This window comes from Cuculus canorus, chromosome 1 (genome assembly GCF_017976375.1).
Source record: "Cuculus canorus isolate bCucCan1 chromosome 1, bCucCan1.pri, whole genome shotgun sequence".
NCBI lineage: Eukaryota > Metazoa > Chordata > Aves > Cuculiformes > Cuculidae > Cuculus > Cuculus canorus.
In genome coordinates, this window is record NC_071401.1 from 94,029,194 (window position 1) to 94,046,433 (window position 17,240).

Here is a 17,240-nt window from a genome sequence, read left to right on the forward strand (position 1 = left end):
GCGCGCGGGCGGAGGAGGAGAGGGGAGGGGGAGCGCGGCGCTGACAGGGCTGATGCCGATCCGGGCCGGACCCGCGCCGGGCGCCGCCTGAATTCTCCCCCCGGCCCACACATTGGCGTTGAGCAGCCATCAGCCGTCGCCTTGGAAAAGCACAACGAGTTCTCAAAAGCCGCCATGGCCGAAGGTTCGGCCTCGCCCAGCCCCGGCGCGTCGCTGCCGCTCATTGAATCAGGTAAAAGCCGGCGGCGGCGGCGGGGCCGGTCCCGGGGCCGCCATCTTCCCCCCCGCGCCTCACGGCCGCCTCTCCCCGCGTCTCTTTCAGAGCTCTATTTCCTCATCGCGCGGTTCCTGACCACCGGGCCCTGCCGTAGGGCGCTCTCGGTGAGTGCGGGGCTCACCTGGCCCAGCCCGCGGGGTGGGACGGGGCGGGGAGCAGCCGCTCCCCCCCCCCCCCCGGCCCCGCTGTGGCACCAGCCGCCCGGGGTTCCGCAGCTTTGCTCGCCCCTAACTCTCTGTTTTTTCTGCCCGCAGGTGCTAGTGCAGGAGCTGGAGCAGCACCAGGTCTGTGTGGGCTCTGATGAAGTCGTGTCTCTTTGCTGTAGTCAGAAAGTTTCCTCGACCAGTCGTTCAACTTTTTTGCGCTCTCAACTTTTTTCCCCCCTCGACACGCGTTGTTTAGGATGCGATCTATACCTCCTTCCCGTTTAACCGCTCGCTTTTCTTTTTCCCTCTATTTAGTTGCTTCCTAAAAGGTTGGATTGGCAAGGAAATGAACATTATAGGAGTTACGAAGAATTGGTGAGACTACTTTTTTTTTTTAAAGAACTTTGAATTGGGATGATAGCGTTGATGTTGGACACTTTACCTTTAAAAGCAGGCCGAAAATGTTACCGTCGAGTTTCATTCTGGCGTTGTTAAAGCATTGGAGTTATTTTGGAAAGGGCCTTTGATTTCTTTACATTAGACTAGCAAAAACACAGGTAGCATTTTAAATTGAGGATATTGTTTACATAGCAGAGGAGGAGCTTGGCGTTGTGCATTGGTACATGCGACTGCCTACATATAGGGAAGAACCAATCTGAAGCAAGGTTTCATTTCAGACTTGCACGAGCAAGTTTGTCAAGCGCGTTTTGATTCGATGGTATTTATTTTCTGGTTGGCTTCCTCATCAGCCCCCTTCAACAGATTAGGAAATGAAATCGCTGTTCAAAAATCAGGGGTTGGCAGTTCTGGTGCCTATGAGTATGCTCTTTATCTCTGAGGAGTCACTGGTCATTGCTTTGTTTCTAAATATTAGAAGGATATGAGTGTTCTCTCAACAGCATATACTTTGTGCCTGCTGCTACTGACAGAGTTTGCTTTAAATGTTTTCTTCTATCCATTTCAGAATGGAAAGGAGTCTTTGTGTTTTCTTTTACAGCTTCTGAAATGGCAAAGTGTAGTTTGCAGTTGAATCTTGTGAAGTGGTGGCCTGGTAGTGCCTGACCAACATAGTTTTATCCTGCTTTATTGTAGTTGATCTTGCTTTCTTTGAAAAAATGTCCCCCCCCCCCCCCCCAAGATTCGGGCATTCCAGGTTAATGGACTGACTTCTTTACCTGTCAGTTTGGGTTTTGTTGTTGTTAAATCCCTTTGCCCCTCTTGTGTAACACTTGAAAAATCTTACAATTGTATTGGCATGGAGAAGGAATTAAATATTGTTTAAAATATTTTCTTAATTGTTTATATGCTGCTTAAAATCGTAAATGGGATTTCATTCTTCTATTTGTCAGTATGGTCAGTTGAGCAAATGAGGTTTTTAAATTGATGCTTTAAGTCACTGAAAAGGCTAGACTTGCTAAACAGGAATACTTCCAAGTTCTGACTTGAATTTAGCAAATGTGAAAGTAGTATTAAGTTTAAAAAGGATTGTTTGGTGGTTTGTTTGTTTTTTTTTTTTTAATCAATTGGGTTTTTTGACCCCAGTTTGTCTGGTAAAAAGTAACGGTGGTAAGAGACGTCATGTGTGTATTCTTCTAACTTCAGTACAGGTTTTTTTTAGTTGTGTTTATTATACATATACAGTGTCAGATTAATTCTTTAAAATGTGCTCCTTCTACCTCTTTGTCCTGCACAATTTAAAAGAAAACTCTATACAGGGTAGTAGTATTTCTGAATACCCCAGGTAATCTTCTGAAGGTTTTACTTTCTGCTTTGAGGGGATTTGGGACCCTCTTGTTGTCCCACTGGTCTCACTCTGATTTTGCAGAGACTGAAGACGTGCAATCATGTGGTGCAGTTATTTTTTCCTCATTGTTCATCATGGAATTGGAGCAAGATTTTAAAATAACTGTTCCTTCCAAAATCTGAGTAAAACTACTTGAAAAGAGAAGATAATTGCAGGGTTTTGTGTGTGTGCTTCTAGAGGCTGTATTTGGAATGTATACTTTCTTAGGATAGCATGCAAACAAAATGGTTTATAATGCTTGGCATAAAGTATGCTGAGCTTTCTGTCCTGAATGGCATGGCAGGTACTGCTCTATACTGGTTCAAGAGGCAGACTTCGTAAAAAAAAAAATAATCATGAAAAAATGCATTTTATAATCTTTGGACTGGCAAATGTGTTACTCATCGTTGGCTTTAAGCATCTGATGAACTGATATGCTTAGATGTATTTGGCTGTGTGATAATGTAACTGTTTTACTGATATTACCACCTCCCTAGGAATACAGTGAAGTGTCTTTCCCTAGAAGCTTTATACGTTAATTGGATTTTTATTATTAAAACAAGTATTAAGTTGTGGCTTAAATCATAAGTTCTCAGTAGTCAGTGTGCATTTGAGCAACTTATTGGTGATCAAATCTTACATGGCACCATGTGGCATTTTTATTCCCACTGTTCTGATAATGAGATCAGCCTTGTCAGGGCTTTTCTCATCAAAGTTCAGTCAGTAGGCTCAGGGAACAGCATTGTAAGCATGAGCTAGCTCTGCCTGTGCTCTGAGCTATGTGGGAAAGAAGCCACATACCTGTGTTGGTGTGGCCCTTTGCCTCTCCTGGATGTCTTGGCTGGGAATAGCCTGGCTGCTGAAGTAGCAGCGTGGTTTCTGGGTCTAACTGGTTTTTGCTTGGCCAGATCAGAGAGTGGACTAAGCATGAAGCTGTTTGTGCCTGTTGATTCAGACCTCCTCAGTAGCTCAGATTTATGGTTCTCATGCTTTGGTTTAATTGAGTCTGCGTGAACTCTATTTTGCATATTTAACTTCTGCGTTATTTTGATTAACTTTATTGTTAGATAAGGATTTTTTTTTCATTGAACTCCCAGCAAGAAGAGGAAGGGGAAATATTAAAAAATTATGAACGTCTGTTCTTCACTGAAACACCTGAGTGAGTGTGAGGGTGTGTTTTTTCAGATTGTTAGGTGTAGATAGTATGGGATCCTTCCTAAATGGATGGATGACTGTTTTGATCCTTTTGATTTAAGGAAGTGGGGCAGTCATGCTACGTAGTACTGTTTTTTCAAGGATAATTCCAGAGGAATTGTATTCAAACCTACTAGATTCAGTTTACTCAAAAAGTACTCTTTGACTGAGTTACTAGTCACATAAATTCTTGTGCTTCATTACAACAGAATCCTCCGTGATCTTGGGTTATGAAGATTTGAATTTTATTTTTTGTTTTTAATAAAAATAATCGGGTGAATTGGGAAAGAAATTGTAGGGTGTCGCATGAATGGGTGCTGTATGTGTGAATATTGCAGGCTTTCAGTAGTAAAATAGTAATGTGCAGTAAGTAATTTTACTGCAGTTATTTTTACTATGGTTCTCCCATTCTTGGAAAGTACTTGCTGAATTTATTAGATCAGAGCTTAACGGAATTTATTTTGTTTTGTTAGTTGAACTTAAAATTTAAGCAATGTTTAATATACCTGTGAATATTGATGCTTTTAGGTTCATTTGTTCTGGATATACTGTATGTATTTTTAAAACTTCAATTTCTGTCAGGTGCAATCCAACAAACATGTGGCTCCAGACCATTTGTTACAAATTTGCAAGCGTATTGGCCCTATACTGGATAAGGAGATACCACCCAGCATTTCGAGAGTGAATTCCTTGCTTGGTGCAGGGAGACAGTCATTGTTACGTACAGCAAAAGGTATGGTTTGTTTATTATGCAAAATGGGTAGCATACATTTTCATAAGTATATGGTGAAGGCTTTTGGAATACTTAAAAGTGGTGAGCTTTCACCAGAATTGCCCCCAACTCTGTGCTGTGTTTAATTAACCAAACCATCCACAATCTGTGTATTAATGGTATAACTATATATTGATTATTGTGAAGAGATGGTTTTAAGTTATCACAAGAATTACTTGTTACTCTGAGTGCTGAGGCTGTTGAACAAAGCCAGTGTTCAATGTTTCTGCAATATAATGAATCCTTAGACACAGGTGCTACTCCTCTAATGTCTCCCAGCACTCCTGTTAGTATACTGGCCCATGTTAGTTTTGAATACAGTAGCTGTTCAGTGTACTCTGTTCAGTGCAAATGTGAGGCAGTAACACCAGTTTCCTGAAACTTCTCTTGCTTAGTGCAAGTGTCATCAGAAGTAGTGTTTGTGAATTCTGTACATATGCAGAAACAAAGTCCTTGCCCGTAACTTAAAGGGAATGGTTGACAATGCATAAGCTCATACTTTATTTGATAGAGTAGGTTTTAGCTTTAGACTTATCTCTTTGAATGTTTCTGGGAGGGGAGCATTGGTGTTTGTATGAAGTTCTGTTGGGTAGATAGATGCTATGACGTGGGACTGATTTATGGTCCAGTTGTCTGTCCTAACAACTTTAAAAGATGCACAGTGAATGACAATGGCTGTTCTATCCTAAAACCCAGGATTGCAGGATCAGTATTTACAATTGACACACTTGACGTGAGTGTGTCAAAATAACTGTCAGCATGGGAATTTTTTTGTCAAGTTGGAAGGGACCTCTTGAAATCACCCAATTGAATAATTTCAATCTAATAAATATTCAGTAAATGTTTATGAATAAATATTTATGAAAATTTAAAATATCTTAAATGCTTTGCAATGAGAATGAGTATGAAAAACTCAGTTGAAAAGTTAGTTGTGTGTTACAGGAACTGTAGGGACATCACCATTTAAGAGTAATCTCAGTTTGGTTGGTAGTTGTTTTGGATTTTTTTCCTCCTCCTGCTTTAGTAAATGTTTTTTTCTCCTCTCTGACATTGCGTTGTTCCTGAAAAGTTTTGAGGCATTTGATGTTCCTAGTTTTTCAGTTGTTTTCATACTGTGTTTGAGACCACCTATAGATCCATTCTTTACTGTGTTTTGGAAGTGCAGTTCTTTTGTTGGGATTTTTAACATGTACTTATGACAGACTTCAACCAATTGATTTTAAAGATTGCAGGAACACTGTTTGGAAGGGCTCTGCGTTTGCTGCTCTTCATAGAGGAAGACCTCCTGAATTTCCTGTGAACTATGGCACACCACCAAATCTTGGTAAGCTCCTTTCAATGCTCATCACTACTGCTGTCAGCATACAACGTTTATCTTGATGCTGGCCTTCCTGTAGTGCTTGAAGTTGCAGATCAGAACTTGATCTAGAGGCTTATCTGGGCAACTTTATATGGCTTCACTGGAGTTACGTATTGGGTACAAGGGTCTTGCTCACAGCACCTGTGAATGAGAGAGTAGCCTCTAGATGACTCTTCTTTTATAAAACCCCTGTACTAAGTAGATAAACCTACAGAAAATACAAATAATTTTCCTTTGGGTAGAAGGACTCTTCTATGATTTAAGGTATAGAAAGACATGTTAAAGTAGAGATAACGTTTAGTACTTCTTATTTAGAGTCTGAATTTTTCATAGGAGCAAGTTTAAAATGTTGTCTTGGTTTTATACATAGAAGAAATAGCAAATATAAAAAACCCACTGATTATGAAATCTGAAAGTCACTTACTACTGAGTCCTTAAGTAATATATTAATGGCAGTTAAATAGTCATGTTTTAAACAGCAGTGCACTCATCGTTTTATTTCTTTGTGTTCTAGTGGAAGTACATCGAGCAAAACAATTAACTGGATATGCAAAGTTCAGTACTTCATTTCCAGGAAATATGTATCAGCACATCAAGATGCACAGACGGATTCTTGGCCATCTTTCTTCTGTATATTGTGTTGCATTCGATAGGACTGGACATAGAATATTTACTGTGAGTTGATGAAATAGATCTGAATCTGAATGTAGTTCTAGATGGATGCAAGGAGAAGAACTCTTAAAATGCACGTTATGCTAAAGCTCCTGGAGGTGGATATCAGTAGTGTTGGAATGTAGCTGATAGCTCCATCACCTTGCTTAAGTAGAACAATTAGATGTACTTAATGGTTGGAGGCGTGTAAGAAATTGTTGTACTTAATATTTGTTCAGGTGTTGACATTGATGCAGAAGCTTTGTTCAGTGATGTAGTTTGATATTAAGCAAGTTTCATATTCTTTATGAAGTGGCAGAGGAGAGATTGCTTTTGCAAAGCAGTACTTTTATTGGCCCTTGTCATTACTGTAAGGAATTCTCTCAAGTTTATTCCAGGCTTTTTGCATTATGTAGTATAGATCTGTGGTGATTGCAGTGTAATCCTGAACCATAAGGGAACTTTTTTTTTTCTAATGTTGTTGGTATGACTATTTCTTTCAGCTAAAGTAGCAGACAGTTTTAAATGGAAATGTAGCTTACCAAGCTGTGGAGAAACATAGATTCTTTAAGGGAAACCTAAAAGTTTTATCCTGAATGTCTTTGAAAATCCTTGCTGAGCATAATAAATATTTCTTTCTAGGGCTCAGATGACTGTTTGGTAAAGATTTGGTCAACTCATAATGGCAGGCTATTGGCCACATTACGAGGACATTCAGCAGAGATTTCAGATATGGCTGTGAATTATGAAAACACTATGATCGCAGCTGGAAGCTGTGATAAAATGATCAGAGTGTGGTGTCTGAGAACTTGTGCACCAGTTGCGGTCCTCCATGGACACACAGGGTCCATTACCTCATTACAGGTATGTTTAAGTGTTTCTACATACTGAAGCACAAATAATGTAGATGGATTGTAAGAAGCAGCCTATCCATGAAACTCAAAGATAAGTATGGAAAGTTTGAAGGCATTTTAATCAAATAATAGGAAATAAGTAACTTGGGCAAAAAAAAAAAGGTGATGTTGCGCCTGATTTGATAAGTTAAAAGAGTGCTTTAGTAATAGGATTTAGATTGATGGGATAATCTTAATATTAGGTAGCTATCACATTAGTAAAAAATAACCTGTTTCCTTGGTTGCTTATTGAACTTGGGCAACATAGATGAATGCTCTACACTAGTAGAACCTTCTATGTGCTGTATCTTCTTGAAAAGGAAGATTAGTACCACATATTCTGTTTGTGGACAAAAGTACTTTGTGTTGCTGCTGCTAGGTTAAGAAGTAACTTGCCAAGTGTACATCTTACTGTTTGATGTTCGTCTTACTCTTTCATGTCCAAGGGCAAGGAACTGATGTTTTGTTTCCTGTGAAGGCTGGCACATGAATGGCAAATAACTTCCACTGTGCCTGTCACTGTGGTAATCTCATGACTGAAATTATTTCTGTGTTTCTGCCTGTGGGAATATTAAAATCTGAACGTTGTTAAATACTGATGTCAAAAATTAGTCAAAACTGTAGGAGAAAGTTACTTTCTAAAAAACAGAACAAAACAAACCCAAAAAACCACATCCCAAAAATATCAACCAAATCAGGGGGAGGGAAGTTCCTTACTTCCCTGAGATTCCTGAGCATTTAACTGAAGATAATGATAGGAATCTGTCTTCACTTAAAAAAAAAAAAAATCACTACCTCTAATATTTGAGATGTTGGAACCGAAGAAAATTTCTGGGAAATATTGTGTGGAGACATGATATGCTGGTTTATATGGCTGAGTGTTTTTGTCCAATATGTGACTCTTAAAATTTCTGTGATACGGGTATTTGTCTTATTCTAAAAGATGTTATTTTAAAAGTGCAAAGATGTTCAGTGTAATTTGTTGTGTATTTAAATTTGAGGGTTTTATGATACTGTATGTGCTGTTGGTGTCCTTTGGATTCAGTCAAATTTTGGCTTCTGTGATTCCTTATTTAACAGATAAGCTAGTGGCTTATTATGCAGGTTTGCTGCGTTTTCCAGTGAGACAAACAGGCTTATATTGTGGGATGAAGAGTGGCTACCTGCCAGCTTGTGAAGTTCAGCACAAAAAATAATTTTGCAGTTTTCTCAAAAATGCTGCTCTCAGAGCAGTCTTCACATTTGTGGAGTTTGTGGCATCTATTGCAATTTTTTTTTTAAATGATGAAGTGCTTATTTGTGGTGGTTTTTTTATTGTAGTATGGTGGATATTTTTGTTTAAGCATTCTTAATACTGTAAATGCAATATGTACAATTTATGTGGCAGTTTCCAATTGTGATAGAGTAATAGATGAGCAATTTAATCCACTTGTCTAATTTATGCTCTGTAAAGTTTTCTGAAGGGTAATTCTATGCATATATATATATACAAGCAGTTAAGTCCATGTCTTAAGTATGTGTATGAACTTCCTATAAATTCATATGTGATGTTGGATTACACACATTTGGACTGTCTCGTAACTGATGTTCTGCTTAATTATAGAATTTAAAAAATAAGTCTTTCTAGTGAAACTTCCATTCTTTTTTTCAGTTTGCTCTGATATTTGCTTCATATATTGATAACTTCTAGTGAATAATTATGGTTAGTTAAAACTTCAAAATCAAATTGCTAAGTGAATTGGTTTTTATAATACAATAATTGAAACAGACCACAAACTTGTTTTGCAGTACAGGAGATGTTATTTTGTATACATTAAAAATTGTATTTGTCAGTTGCTGCTCTAGCAGTTTTAATTGGAAAATCCAAAGTAAATCAAGGTTTTACATTAATGCCTTTAGAAATTCTTATACAATTTTTAAATATCTCTTTCTGTATGTGTCTGATTTTAGTTTCTTCTCTTTAGTTTAGTCCAATGGTGAAAGGCTCCCTGCGGTACATGGTCTCTACTGGTGCAGATGGAACTGTGTGCTTTTGGCAATGGGATACAGATACCATGAAATTCAAGTATGTAAACGGGTTGATGATTAACTCTATGCCGTACTATACTTGGTTAAAATAAGAAGAGTGCTTTTAACTAGCTAAAAAATTTGATTTTTAACTGCAAAAATAACAAACATTGTTTGCAGCAGTGTTGAACAGTATAGTGGACCTTTTTGCGTTTAGTTTTCAACAGTCCTGTAGTTCTAGGATGTGTCTTACAGAACTTGCATGCACAGTATGTTCAGGATAGTTTTTGTGTAATTGCTGTTTATTTGTGAAAAAAAAAGATTATTACTGGAAGGAAAGATCTGAGATAATCGGTCTGTATCTAGTACTGTGCTATGTAATAGTAGTTAGTGTAAAATGATCCCTTTTACATTAGAGCAGCTATTTAAAAAAAAAAATCGGTTTAGAAAGCGGATTATTTTGCTTTGTAATTCAAGCTTGTGATCCTAAGGTAGTAGTTTCTGCTGCAATTTTATCAAGGGTGTCTTTTATCTGAAGAATCTTTTAGGGCTGTACATTATAGCAGGAGAGCATTTGAACTGGATATTTATTCCTCCTTCTAAAACTAATTTAGAGGACTATATGAGATGTAAGCATTGTTTAAATTAGTTAAAGCATAGACTTAAATTGGGTAGATGTCAAAACAGTTGTCTGAGGATGTCTGTCTGTACTGGGTATCATCCAAACATGAAAAATACACTTATACTGATGATCTCAACGTTTCCCTTGATAAACAGAAAACACTTGGACAAAAAAGCAGTAGAATAATGAGTAGAAACCTGTAAAGCTTGTAAGTGGCACAGTTTGCTGGGTATCTCCTTCATGTAGTTCTTAGTACGTACTTTCTGTGAGACCATGGCCACATCAGCTGGAAGAGTATATATGTGACTTGCAGAACAGGAAATCAGTCTTTTAAATTCCCGTGTGCAGTGTTGCAAGAATTTTATTTACTTCTCTAAAAAGTTATGATTTTGCACAGCATTCTGCAGTAATGGTATTTGTTAGGCCTTATTTCATGTGCTGTTGGTTGGTTCTAATGTGAAGGCAAGAGGTCAGTACTTGGTAGATATGTTATGGAGGAGGTCACTCATGCTTACCAAAGGGTGAGAAAAAATATAAATATTCTGTGGCATGCTGTGTTATTCTTCCTAGGTAATAGCATGTTGCAGAAAAAAATATAAGCCGTATGGGCTTCAAATATCATTTGTGTATGTGTGTACAGTAATTTTGAAAAATAAACCTTATTGCTCATCGTCCTTTACAAGAGTTACAGATGTTACTGTATGTATTTAAAGTACCCATTGTATACTTGTTTGGAGAAACATACCTTTGTTTTGAAATGTTGATAAAAGTCAAGTTCTGTATGGTATGTCCTGTTTCAAGCATCTTTTCTTTTTAAGCAATCGGCCAGTGAAATTCACAGAGAAACCTAGACCAGGGGTTCAGATGCTTTGTTCTTCATTCAGTGTAGGTAAGTTGTGAACAGATTGAATTTAGCATTGTGATTTCTTTTTTTCCTTATAAATAGTTATTGTAATACTCCAGTTTTGACAGCTGTAAAATACACGAAACCACCAGCCATGTAGTAATTGGTATGTGTATTGTTAGTCTGTTAAATAGTGTGACTTGCCTTTGCTAACAGGGAAAAACTGTTGAACTTAAGGAATACTGTTTTACTTTTGCCATTGGTGATTTTACAGAAGTAAAAGTCACCTGATGCTTGTTTGCTTGTTAACCATCTTTACTGGATTTTTATTTTTGTTTAATCCTTTAGTATGTCAGGGATTTGCAAAATTAGTTCTCTTAAGATACAGCAGTTAATTCAACTCTTAGCAGTAGTAGGAGCTCCTCATTCTGTGTCAGTTGTATGCAGGAATTCACAGGTATATCTATTCACAGATATATCTATAAATGTGCTTTACTCCTAGCTTGTAGTCCTCTTTCAATCTGGAGGCTTGTGGCAAGCCTTACTGGTACCAGACAGCAGAAACATTAGAAGAAACTTGGGAGTATCAGAAATAAAATACAAATCAAAGCGTAGCTTGTAAATGATGTCAGGATATAGCCCTGGGTTGTGTTTAAGATTGGTTTTTTTTGGCATTTTGTTTGTTCGGGGTATCTTGTTTTCTATACCTGTATGTCAGAGGAAGAGCATAAAAAGTGTGACACTCTTCAGATTATTTTTTTAAATTAGGCATCTGAGAAATGTTGATGTGCTTTAGTTTGTTTTACAGTAGCTTCATTTTTTTGATTTTTACAGGTGGTATGTTTTTAGCAACTGGCAGCACTGACCATGTCATCAGGATGTATTTTTTTGGCTCTGAAACACCTGAGAAAATAGCTGAATTGGAAAGTCATGCTGTAAGTAAGATTAAATGTAATTATTAGTCACTTCAAGCAGTATTGAAGATGCAAGTTAATGTTATTAGTGGGTTTGTAGCAATGCTCTTTTACTGAATTTTTTAGAACTTATGCAGAATTTCAGCCAATCATCTCAATGTGACTTGACCATTTTAAAGGCTGGAATGTATCAAGATGATATTTAGAATTCTCCCTTTCAACTGGATGTCACACATTTCTCTAATTTTAAAGCATGTGGTTTGCTCAGTTGCTTCTCTATGATGTAAGTGTGCCTAGCCACCCACTTATGATACGCGGGATATACAGTATTCGGGAAGTAGATAGGCTGAGAATGTGGATTTCGTTGCTGAAGTTATTTGCCATTTGACACCTTTGTGTTAAATCTTTAAATGGGATTGGTTTTCCAGTTTCACTTCTGTTCATCTTTACCTTTATTCATGTCTTCAGTGGCTGTGCAAGCTACTTTATACTTCCTGAGTAAAAAGTCAGCTTGCTGATTTACCATTGTTTCCCCATGTGCTTTATGTAATGTGTGCTGTCTGTCTTTACTTGCTTTCTTGGTATAACTGATCCTTGTTAGGAAAAGAACTTCTTAGATAAAATACTCTCATTTTTTTATTTGTGTCAAGCAGACTCTGCCTTCTTAAGAAACTAAGGGAGACTTGGCTTATGTTGATGTGCTGAAGGTTGACTCACTTTTTGTCAGCACTTGATGTGAAAGGAATCTGTAGTTTTACTGTAGAGAATTTAGATATCCTTAAAGCTTTTTCAAGGGCATCTCTTAAAATATTGATCTTTATTTTGTTTGCCTTAATATTTGAATCTGACTTTAACCATTTATGCTATAGTGATAAGGCTTGATTAATGTTCATTTTGTGTGTAGAAAAGCTCTGAAGATAAACCTGTCTGAGTGTGCTATCTACTTTTCCTGGAGTTTTTGTTTATTTCTTTAAAAATATATAAGTAGGAGTGGGAATAACAGATTTCTCTTAGCTCTAGTTGGCTCAGGATGTTGTAAATGTATGTTCAAATACAGGCTGGTGAGTTATTAACTGACAACTATTTCATCTGTCAGTCCTTCATATTTATTTGTAATTTAAAAAAAAAACCTTGCATTTTAAATGCATTCATGGTTAGTGAGTATTGTTAAGTATTTTTTTTGACTTGTTTCACCTTGCAGTTAAAACTGTTAGATATGAAACAATGCGTTATTTTTTTCAGAGTTTGCTAAGCTCAGATTTATGAAAACTATATTTCCTGTTTAAAAATATAATTTCTAACAGACTGTACTTTTTCTTACAGGATAAAGTTGACAGCATTCAGTTTTCAAACAGTGGTGATAGGTATGTTGAAAGATGCTCAGATGTGCAAAAATAATACTTTGTTTTGGAATTAAGAATGCATTATTGTTCTGACCTGAAGGCTTCCAGTAAGAAAATTCTACTAATTTAGAACTCAAAGGGGAAATCTGGGCTAGTGCAGGACAGCATAGTTAAATTTCAGCAGTCTGTCTCAGCTTTTTGTTAATCTTTGTTAGACAGTGTCTTTGGGCTTTTTTTTTACTTACCTAGAGGAATGTTATCACTTTTTAACATACTTGATATAGTCATAGCTTCATAAACCTCCTCTTCTCCCTGCTTTCCTTTCAGTTTAAGGAAGTATTGGATCAAAATAGGAAATGGGAAAATGCAATGGAAAGGGTCTAAAAGCAGTTTTAAATCCTTTTAATTTTTTTTCTAGTCTACTATTATTTTGTTAAGGAAATGGATTTAACAGAATTTTACAGCTGACTTGGGGATGGAGGGAGCCTTATGTGAATTCCATTTGTAAAATTTCACACGTACTTCCAGTATGGAATGAAGTAAAAAATGATCTGTCATTGGCCTGTCACTAATGAAGATGTGGATTTTAGTCTTCAGGGTAGATTTACATCTGCCACCATAAGTTGCAGCTTTTTTTTTTTTTTTAAATTTTTTTTTTTTAATATTGAAAGCCCTGTAACTGTGACTTGAGAATGCTAGTAATTCTCATTCAGTTGTAGTTATCTTCCTTTTAAATGTATTTTTCTGCAATTATACTTGTCTTTGGAGCCATCATGTTGCACTGCTCCATCCATCTTGCCTGCATGGATTACTTTTCAAGGCAGTACCAAAACTTCTGTTATTTTGCTCAATTACCTTTTTTAATGGAAGGTGTTTAAGTTTTGTAATTATTATTAAAATGAATCATACCAAATCAGAGCACAGTTGTGATATCCCTAGCATGCAGACTTTTTCCGTAGGAGTTACATAAACTATCTTTCTTGGGGTTGTTAATCCTGGCCTAGGGAGATTATCTTTGGATGTTTTACAATGTTTCAGTTCCTCTCCTCAGGAATTTCGATTCTGCTGCATTCATACTTCAGCAGTTCATGAAATGGAAGCCTGAACTGCCTTGGTTTACACCTCTGTATCTTAAAAGTAAACCGCTGGCAGTCTTCCTTTATGCACAGTTGTGGGTGGAAACATCTTGGGTTTTGCCATGCTGATCTGTTCTTGCCTCTACTTCGGTATTTGATACTTTACAACTTCAGAATGGATTACTTAAAATACTTCATTGAAGTATTGTAATTGGGAAGTTGACGATGAAGTTGTGAATTGAGTTTAACTTTGGAACTTGCTTCTCTGTTCTACATGTTTTGACAACTTCAGGTTTTCAGCTCAGAAAAACTTTCCTGGGCTTCTCACAAGAAAGTTAATGGACAAGTAACTGTAAAGAGTTCTCTCGTACACTAATTGAAGATTTCACTTCTATCATTGTAACAGTTAAAATTGTGGTGCTGTGTAACTCTGAATATGCTTTAAATTCTTTTGAAGATGAATTAACTCTCTTTTAAAACTTCTTCGAGGTTCATAAGTGGCAGTAGAGATGGAACAGCTCGAATCTGGCGTTTTGAGCAAGCAGAATGGAGAAGTGTTTTGTTGGATATGTCCGATCGGTTACCAGGGTAGGTGAAGTGTTGTTGTTTTATTTTAAATATCTTGTGTAAAGTAAGAAAGTTTGAAAAACTCATCAAGTACGCTTACTTCAAACTAGAGCAAGCTGTAGAAATATTATGGTCAAGTAGCGTGTTCCTTGGGGTTGTGAAAAATGAGTGTTATGGTGATGTAATAAGTGACTAAATTTTAGTCTGTTTGAAATATTCTTGAATATTTATATAGCTTTCAAATTAATTACATTTCCTTTGTTCAAGAAAAGAAGTTAACAGGAAGTGCGGTAGATTTTCTCTGTATTTCAGTCAAACACCTGACACATCACAGAAGAAGCAGTTTTAGTTTAGTAGAACTCTTAATTGTAGAAGGAATAAGACGACATGAAAAAGGAAAGCCTTTTTCTCCTGCATCTCAAATGGGGAAGAGATTTTCATGTTCTATAAAATAAGTATGCTAGAAATCCAGATGAACTTTATAGTTGATTGTTCCAAAAAGAATGAATTTTATGGACAAAAGTTTGAAAAAAAACTTAAATCTTAACTCATCTTCCATTGTCTAATTATTAACATGGGAAAATGGATTATTTTTCTGTGTTTTGAGGTTGAAATGGGCTAGTTAAACATATCTTGTGCTTGTTCAACTCCTAGTGATGCATGTTCAGAAGAAGACAAATTTATGAAGCCTAAAGTAACTATGATAGCTTGGAACCAAAATGATAACTATGTCGTTACGGCTGTGAATAATCATCTGCTTAAAGTTTGGAATTCCTGTACAGGGCAATTGCTTCATGACTTGGTGGTATGTAATTTTATTTGCCTTTTGAAGTAGGTGGTCTTTCTAGAATTGCAATGACATGTGCATGCTGAGTTCATAATTGGATCCAATTTATCTTGAAAGTTTGTATGAATGATAAAGCAAGTATCATATGTATTGAACTTTTTTTTTTAACCAAAACTAGCGGCTTCCTCCTGCATTTGAACAATCGTTTCCCTAGCTGCTGTGTTGAACTTGTCTCTCCTATGGAATAAATAAAAATTTTTGTGCAGTAAAATTTTTGTGCCCATTGAATAGTTCCCACTCCTTTGGCTAAACTTCATATTTCTAAAGTTCTTGCTTGAACCTAGAAAATTGTTACATTTGGAATCATAGTCTTTCTGACTGCTAGTGTTTTTCCCTGTTTATGTGCCACAGGTAGCATCCCAGATAGATACACTGTGAAATTTGTAAAACTTCGTGTATTTTTGGAGGCAGCTTGTAGGGGTCTAACAGTACAGTGCTTTACGCTCTACTGTAAATATCCTGTTGATTTCCATTTATGTTCCTCTTCTTTGCATGTGATGTGCAATTTTAAATTCTAGGGGCATGCGGATGAAGTATTTGTCCTGGAGACCCATCCTTTTGATTCCAGGATAATGTTGTCTGCGGGTCATGATGGCAACATCTTTATATGGGACATTACCAAAGGCACGAAAACAAAGCATTATTTTAACATGGTAAGACTTCTTTTAAACTCCATTTTTTCTCAACACACAGCAGTGTATTAACATACTAGTTTAAGGAATTGTCACCAACATGCACAGCCACAGCACCCTTTGGAAAAGAAATAATGCCAAAACCAACCACCAAAATCCATCAAAAAACCCCAAGCCAGCAAAACTTATGATTATTTTTTTTTTGCCTAGAGGTTTTACCTTTGAATTTCTTGGTTATTGTAACTGTAGGTACAAAGGGACCAGTACCCAGTTCTAGCAGTTTAATGTGGCAGGAAAGGAGAGCCAAGATTGCCTCTCTTGTGTGCTCCAAGCCTCCCATTTCCATTCTCTGCCTTCAATCGGGTGCCTCTCACTGGACTTTTTGCTAAGCTGAGTTAGTTCACTGATCAGCAAAAGTATTCCCTGCTTCCTTCCACCGCTACTTTTCTGTAAGGCTTCTGCATTTAATTTGTTCAGGGAGGTCTTGGTAAGCTTCTGAGACAAAGAAGATGAATTGTTGAGAATTTGCAGTTGGATGTGAGGGATGGAGGAGCAGAGCAGGACTTCACTTTCATCATAGTCAGTTTCTGATCTCTTCTAACTTTACTTCTTGATGAGGACTTCTTGATCTGTGAAGTGTTGTGAATGATTGACACCAGGACTTTTCCACTCTGTTACTAAAGATCTTCTTGCGTCTTGCCTATAGTAACCGTTTTTTCTTAATTGAAATGAGTTACCATCAAAAAGACTGAAAGGTCGTGGTCTAGACCATCATTTCAAGAGCCTTATAAACAAAAATTTGTATTCTCAGTTGTCTTAAAAATTATCTTATTAGTGCTATAAGCGTTAGTGGATTGACGTAGTTTTTCTTGAGAGCTCCCATGACATTTGCCCCATTTGACAGCTCATGATTAACACTTTAAAATAGGGTATTTTCTTTGAGACTTAAGTTGTGATCCAATGTTTGTATTAATTTTTTATTTTTTTTTTTTCTGGATACACTCAGTAGTGGAGCACTTTATATTTCCTTTAGCTTTAAGTTTCCCTATGCTTTTCTGGAAAATAGTTTAACAAAATCAGTATATGTATTAGCTGCACTTTACTCTTAAGCAGTATGCTAACAGCTAAAAACCCTCAAAAAGTTGCTTTTTCTTTAACAATAAGTTTCCAGACACTTAAATGCATTTTTTAAAATAGAGTGCATCTTTTTAAAACTGTATGATTCAGGACTTAAATTCACATGTCGAAGTGAAAAGAAGTAAACTGGGGTAATGAGATTGATTGTGCTTTAATAGAGGTATTTAAAAGGTGT

The 17,240-nt window shown here is 36.8% G+C and overlaps 1 protein-coding gene across 1 annotated transcript in view; it reads left to right on the plus strand.

Moving 5' to 3' along the window:
* BRWD1 (bromodomain and WD repeat domain containing 1) overlaps positions 1-17,240 on the plus strand; it is a 53,349-nt gene continuing 36,109 nt past the window's right edge. Inside the window, exons 1-15 of the mRNA XM_054068997.1 lie at positions 1-232; positions 323-381; positions 532-561; positions 739-798; positions 3,983-4,133; positions 5,398-5,496; positions 6,047-6,207; positions 6,826-7,047; positions 9,041-9,141; positions 10,524-10,594; positions 11,384-11,484; positions 12,787-12,827; positions 14,372-14,470; positions 15,104-15,254; positions 15,815-15,949. Coding sequence (XP_053924972.1) covers positions 175-232; positions 323-381; positions 532-561; positions 739-798; positions 3,983-4,133; positions 5,398-5,496; positions 6,047-6,207; positions 6,826-7,047; positions 9,041-9,141; positions 10,524-10,594; positions 11,384-11,484; positions 12,787-12,827; positions 14,372-14,470; positions 15,104-15,254; positions 15,815-15,949 — 1,539 coding nt within the window. The 5' untranslated portion in view covers positions 1-174. The remainder of the gene's footprint in view (positions 233-322; positions 382-531; positions 562-738; positions 799-3,982; positions 4,134-5,397; positions 5,497-6,046; positions 6,208-6,825; positions 7,048-9,040; positions 9,142-10,523; positions 10,595-11,383; positions 11,485-12,786; positions 12,828-14,371; positions 14,471-15,103; positions 15,255-15,814; positions 15,950-17,240) is intronic.